This window comes from Eumetopias jubatus, unplaced genomic scaffold, assembly GCF_037043125.1.
Source record: "Eumetopias jubatus isolate StellerSeaLion01/CBP00866 unplaced genomic scaffold, mEumJub1_p1.0 scaffold_10, whole genome shotgun sequence".
Classification (NCBI taxonomy): domain Eukaryota; kingdom Metazoa; phylum Chordata; class Mammalia; order Carnivora; family Otariidae; genus Eumetopias; species Eumetopias jubatus.
The window spans coordinates 110,655,435-110,662,557 of NW_028274816.1; the positions used below are offsets into that span (position 1 = coordinate 110,655,435).

The following is a 7,123-nucleotide window of genomic DNA, read 5'->3' on the forward strand; positions in this document are numbered from 1 at the left end:
AACTCCCATTCAACAGGAATAACTTTAAGATGTGACTGTTAAATTCAAGCGAGTTTCGGAGGGGGTGCGGGCAGGAAGAAGGACGGCAGGTTTGAGGGAGTTTCTCTGGGATCCTGTCCTTAGAAGCCTGTGATTTGCAGACTGCTATGCCTTCACTTGTTCTGCTGATCACTGGAGGGCTGAAGTTTAAGGAACATTCATTGGTTCTCAAACTGAAGCACTTAGCTTTGACGCTGCAGGTCAAAACTGCAGGGGAGAATGGATAGTCCTAAAGCTTAAGCACAAATGTTCACGGAACACATACCTCACTCCTAACTCTGACCCCTATGTACTCGGTGGCAGAGAACAATTTTTCTATCCCAGCTGTCTTTGTACCTAGAATCAGGAACATGACGACCCCCCTCCCCCGCCCCCTTTCACCTAGCGCCCCCCACCCCGCCCCCAGGCTCCGCTGCCTCTTGTCTCCATCCCTTTGTGACGCCAGTGGCTTAGGTGGAGCCCTAGCATGGGACTCACAAAGGCAGGTGCAAACCACAAGCGCCTCAGTGCCCTGGGAGCTTCAGGCTGGCTTGGGCTCCGGTCCTGCTACTCCAACCCCAAGGGCCCCTGAAAGCGAGCCCTGACACCTCCATCCTTCACCATGGCCAGCCAGTTATGCCTCCCTGCTGCCCCTCGCCTCGCATCCTTGAAACCCTTGAAGCCGCACTTGGGAGATGTCCAAGTGGGCATCTGTGTGGCGATCCAACGCAGCGACGGGCGAATCCATCTTGCTGTGGTCACAGAGATCAAAAGAGAAAACTCTTGGGTCACAGTAGAGTGGGTCGAAAAAGGAGTCAAAAAGGGCAAGAAGGTTGATCTAGAGACCATATTCCTGCTGAATCCCACGCTAGCCTCTGCGGAACACCCCACGCCGTCCTCCTTGCTGCCCTTGTCTCTGGCGCCCTCTTCGGCCATCGGGGACCAGTGCACCGCCACGCGGTGGATTGCGGCTATCCCCCAGAAAAACGAAACGCCCTCGGGGGACAGCCTGGCTCTGAGAGTCCCCAGCAATCCTTGCCTGATGAAGCAGAAAAAGTCTACCTGCCTACGGGAAATTGAGAAACTGCAAAAGCAGCGAGAGAAGCGCAGGCGACTGCAGCTGGAGATCCAAGCCCAGCGCGCCCTCAACGTCAACATGGGAAACCCCAACTACGAGATCATGCGCATGATCGAAGAGTACCGCAGGCACCTGGACTGCAGCAACGTGTCCAGCCTGGAGCCCCGGGAAGACCACCGGATCTGCGTCTGTGTGAGGAAGCGTCCTCTCAACCAGCGAGAGACCATCATGAAGGATCTGGACATCATCACCATCCCCTCGGACAACGTGGTCATGGTGCATGAGTCCAAGCAAAAGGTAGACCTCACTCGCTACCTGGAGAACCAGACCTTCTGCTTCGACCATGCCTTCGATGTCACCGCGTCCAATGAGTTAGTGTATCAGTTCACTGCCCAGCCGCTGGTGGAGTCCATCTTCCGCAAGGGCATGGCCACCTGCTTTGCCTATGGGCAGACAGGCAGTGGGAAAACGCACACTATGGGCGGAGCCTTTTCGGGAAGGGACCAAGATTGTTCTAAAGGCATTTATGCCCTGGTGGCGCAGGATGTCTTCCTCCTGCTCAAAACCACAGCTTATGAGAAGCTGGACCTCAAAGTCTATGGGACATTTTTTGAGATTTACGGGGGCAAGGTGTATGATTTGTTGAACTGGAAGAAGAAGCTGCAAGTCCTTGAGGATGGCAATCATCAAATCCAGGTGGTCGGACTGCAGGAGCAGGAGGTGTGTAGTGTGGAGGATGTGCTGAACCTCGTGGAACTAGGAAGCAGCTGTCGGACTTCCGGACAGACATCAGTCAATGTCCACTCTTCCAGGAGCCACGCCGTGTTCCAGATCATCCTAAAGTCAGGAGGGAAACTGCATGGCAAGTTCTCCCTCGTTGACTTAGCTGGGAACGAAAGGGGAGCAGATACTGCCAAAGCCAACCGGAAAAGGCAGCTAGAAGGGGCGGAGATTAATAAAAGTCTACTCGCGCTCAAAGAATGCATCCGGGCTTTGGGTCAGAACAAGTCTCACACCCCATTCAGAGCCAGCAAACTGACGCAGGTGCTCCGGGACTCCTTTATTGGCCAGAATTCCTCCACTTGCATGATTGCTACGATTTCTCCAGGGATGGCCTCTTGTGAAAACACCCTCAACACTTTAAGATATGCAAATAGAGTGAAAGAATTGACTCTGGATTTAAGGCCCCACCATCGTTGTCTCTATCCGGTTGGACCTGAGGTGCCAAGGATGTTGGAAAATCACATTAGAGATTCAAAAACATCCCTTCAGAGGGATGGATTCGTTAAAACACCTTGTTTACAGACTGAGGAGGAAGAACAGGCTAAAGACATTGAAACATTCTCCACTCCATTAGTGAAGGATACAAGGACTTCATGGAAAGAATCAAGCCAATGGCCAGGGAACAACTTTCATGAGAGAGCTGGTGGGGTAAACTGTGATGTTGATTTTTGCATTGCCCAGTTACTGTCCATTTTGGATGGGAAAATAGGTGTTCTGACTGAGATTCAAAAGAAACTGAAATTATTACGAGCTGACCTCCAAAAGAAGAGCAAGTGTGGTGGAGCCAATGGCAAGAGGTCAGATCTGAAATGATGGATACACTGCTGTGGCCCTTACCTCTCTTATAAAAGAAAATGTCCAAATTATCTAGATATAAAGATCCTCCTGGAAAGCTTAAAACATCTTAAAATATGCTTGTCAGAAATGTCCTCTTCTTCCTTTCTATTTCTGTAGTTCGTTTTCATTTTGTAGGACATTGGTACTCCACTGGGAACCACTTGCCTCCCAGGGACATTTGACAATGTCTGGAAACATTTTCCATTGTCAAAACTGAGTTTGAGGGGGACTGTTATACTGGCATCCATTGGGTAGAAGGTCAGAGGTGCTCTGAAACATCGTATGATGTACCAGACAGACTCCCACAAGAAATAACTATCCGGCTGAATGTCTCAATAGTACCGAGGCTGAGAAACTTTGCTGTAGAAAGAGCTTAGTTGTGATGAAGCCAGACAGCCCCAATCTGTGATTGGGAAGGCATTGCATTGCAGATTAAAGGGACCAAAATTAGAACACACCACCGGGTACACAACGGCATAAATCTAATGATACCCACTCACAAATCTCTCTCTGTTGCATGGATGTGTAGATTCAAATTCAAATGGTTTCTGAGCTCTAGTCATAATGGCAGGGGGAGCAGTGGGGAAGCGAGGGATTTTCTTTCAGGGACTCTGTGTGAGAACCTAGAGTTGAGACAGATTTTTATTTTTAATCCTTGAGTTGAAATCGTCAAAGTACTGTGCTTCCAGAGAGTGACAGAGTGTGTGTGTGTGTGTGTGTTGCGTAAGCACTGGCTTTGTTGACTATGGTGTCTTTAAGCTTTTTTCCCCTCACTTTCTTGCCAAATTTTTTGCTTACATAACTCAAATAAAAAGCTTTCTTCCATCAAATTAAGGTAAGGAGCCAGTCAGCAAAGTAGTAGAAAGGTTCTGGCCTGCAACAGGACACATCCCATAAAGGCCTCACAAGGAATGTGGGAGATATCAATGCCTTAAATCAATTGACTAAGGAGAAAGAATTCCTGATTCAGAGATCACAAAGTCCATCGTTTTGTGGGAAAAAAAAAAAAGGAGATAGAAGCTAATATAATTTGCAAATATAAATATAATAAATACTCTAATACACATCTACCTTAAGCAAACATACTGATAAAATGCTATAATGAAACAAGGATCTTTTGCTTCCCAGTCCACCAGTTCCAAGCTCCTTTTTTTAAGGAATAAAATGGAATGACTTGCAAAGAAAGTACATGGCAGACTGAGGAATTTGGGGGACACAGAAAATGAGTGTCCAAATTTTGTCACTATCTTTGGCAGACATGACCTATTGTTTTCAAAATTTTTCCTCTAAGTTGCAAAGACCTCACTGGCACTAAGGAAAACTGACACGTAACTACTAGAGAGTAGAATAGTAATGTCCTAGCAAACAGCTATCAGTAGAAAACAATTAGGATCATCAGGAACACCTGGTCTTTAGTAACTAGGCAAGATTATGGCCTCTGAATATTTTCCCCCTCTGATGCTTTATTCGTCCTCGTGAAGTTATATACTATTTTTAAACCAAATGAAACTTTGGAGATCTGTCTTCCCTTAGGACTAGGTGATCTCTCCTTCAAAATGAGATGTTTTTAATCTAAATTATTTTTGTATGCAAAGAAAAATTATGGGGTTAATCTTGCCTGGGTCCCAGTTCCAGTTCTATTATAGTAAATATCTGTAATTTTTGGCAAGCAACTTTGTCCCACTGAACTGCTTTCTTTTATATGAACCAGGGTAATTATAGCACCTGCTTCAAAAGATTGGAAGGTGGTTTTACTGTCTGCCTCCCTCTCTCCATCTTTTATGCCAATGACTAGTGCCTATTAGTGTTCCTGTTACTGTCATTGTCCTTGTTGCTCTACACCACCCTTATCTCCTCCCTACTCCCCCACCACACAATTTTGGGTAGCCTACTAGGAGTTTCGACATTCTGATACCAATAACATCCATTTTTTTTTATTTTATTTTTTAATGACATGCAACATACAGTGGAGCACATGAATCTTATCTATATAGCTCCATCAATGTTAACAAAGTGAATACACCTGTATAACCACCACATATAGCAAGATATAGAACATAATGTCCCAGAAATCTCATTCCTGCTTCATTTCACTCACTATACCCTGCATCAAAGGTAAGGACTATTCTGACTAAAATCATCAAAGATACGTTTGCCTCTTTTTCAGATTTATGGGATCAGACATTAGAAACGCATGCATCTCTTCTTTCTTTCAATCAAAATTATCTATGACCTGTCCTTTTTACATTGTTCTATAGTGTTTCACTGCATAAATAGCTCATAATTTATAAGTTTTACTCCTGATAGAAAACTGAGTTGTTTCTGTTTTAAACAATTACTAATGATGCTATGAACATTCTTACGCATGTCATTTGGTACACATATATATGTTAAGTATGCCTCAGAATGTAATTCCTGGATCCATAGTATGTTCATATTCAGCATAATAGGTCATACTAAGGAGTTTTCTAAAGAACTTGGATCAATTTTACACAACCATCATCATTTTACAAGAATTAGGGGTCCTCCATATGTTTGCCTACACTTAGTATTGTTACTTTGTAAAATTCCAATTTTATGTGTATGGAAACATACCTCATTATGGTTTTTTTTCTCATGTGTATGGAAACATACCTCATTATGGTTTTTTCCCCTGATAATTAAAATTGAAGATCATTATATAGGCTTACTGGCTATTTAGGTCTTCTCTCTTATGCAATATATGCATTCTGGTTGCAAGTTCTTCTTTAGATAGATGTATTGCAAATATCTTCTACCAGTCTGTGGAATGCCTATTCACTCTCTTAATGGCATCTTTAATGATCAGAAGCTTATAGATTTAGTGAAGTTCAATTTACCAATTTTTAAAATTTAATCGTTAAGTCTCTATCTACCCCAGATCATGACGGTATTTTCTTTTGGCATCTTCTAAAAATGATTGTTTGGGCTCTAATTGGAGCCAGCACGTGCTCATCTGTATGCCTCCAGGTCAGCAGCAGAAGGCACCAGAGCCAAGTGAGACTCAATCCGCAGGGTATACGACCTCTTTGAGTCTGCAAGTGGACCACGTTTGGCAAATCTGCCATTAAGATGTGGTCCTGCCTTCTCTAAGCAGCTCTCCTCAGCATTAGGCTTCGCCGAAACTTCACAACCTCCCACCTGGATCCCCAAGCTCCTAAAAAGTTATTTTTGTCTGAGGATGGTCGCATCATTGTTTATTGATGAGGACAGGAGCTGGGGACTTCCTATTCTACCACCTTGCTCACCCTACGAGTCTTATCTCATTCAGAGTTCTCTTCATGGGAAGATTTTACTGATTCAATGTATATAGTGGACATAAGATGATTTAGATTTAGTATTTTTTTCTTATACAGTTTTAATAAGTTGTATTAATTTATTATCCTAGAACTATAGTATGCTCATTATCTTTAATGGTCATATTATTGGTTCCTAAGTTTTCATTCCTGATATTGTACCTTTCTTTTTCTTAATCAGACTTGTAATATGTTTATAAATTATATTAGTCTTGTCAAAGAAACAACTCCTAGCCATTTATTTTCTCTATCGGATATTTCTTGCCATTTCCTTAATTCCACTTTTCCTCCTCTGTATAATTTCCACCTTTTTTTCAACTTTTTGAGCTCAATACTTAGATCATGAATTTGTCAGCTTTTTTAGGCTTTTGATATTATAAATTTTCTCCTACACACTGATTCATCTACACAGAGTCAGGTCATATCACGTTGATCCACAGTTCTGATTTACCCTCGAACTTAGAGTATAGCATGGATGACATCTTTGCTCAAACTTCCCCCTTTGTGGAAACTTGCCTTTCCAAAACTGTGAGTTTACTAAATTATTTGCTAAGTTAAAAACTTAAAAATTCACTTTTCAACTGCTTTCTGTTTTTTCCCTTTTGAATATTGTTCTATGCACTCACAGCTGTCGATTCAGCAAATAGCTGAGGGGAATTTGCACACAGAAGGTATGTCTCATTCCTCTGCTGTCCCCTTTTCTCCAAAATCATTCCTGTTGTCTTGGAGGCCTGAACTTCAATCTTGGACTCCTATGAGACTGGGTCCCTATGAAGCTGCAGCAATATTTACTTGGCTACTGCTCATTTGGGCTTACTGTTTACATTCGAGAATCAGCAAATGCCTCAAGGGGAAAAGGCAGTGGCAGAGAATGTAATGACCACCTTAATGTAGTTCTCTTTTCTCTGTGATTTTTTTAATAGCTTTTAGTATATTCACAAGTTGTGCATCCATCACCGCAATCAAATTAAAAACGTCTTATCGCCCCCAAAGAACACCCTGCGCCCCTCATGCATCATCCCTTAATTCCCCTACCCCTAGCCCTAGTCAATCACTAATCTACTTTGTATCCCTACAGTTCTCTGCAATTTGA

At 43.1% G+C, this 7,123-nt stretch overlaps 1 protein-coding gene across 1 annotated transcript; it reads left to right on the top strand.

The window, feature by feature from the left end:
* Nucleotides 1-640: 640 nt before the first annotated feature.
* Nucleotides 641-2,692, top strand: KIF2B (kinesin family member 2B). The gene has a single exon (XM_028090594.2). It carries the CDS (start codon nt 641-643, stop codon nt 2,690-2,692), a length of 2,052 nt encoding a protein of 683 aa, XP_027946395.1.
* The last annotated feature ends 4,431 nt before the right edge of the window (nt 2,693-7,123 follow it).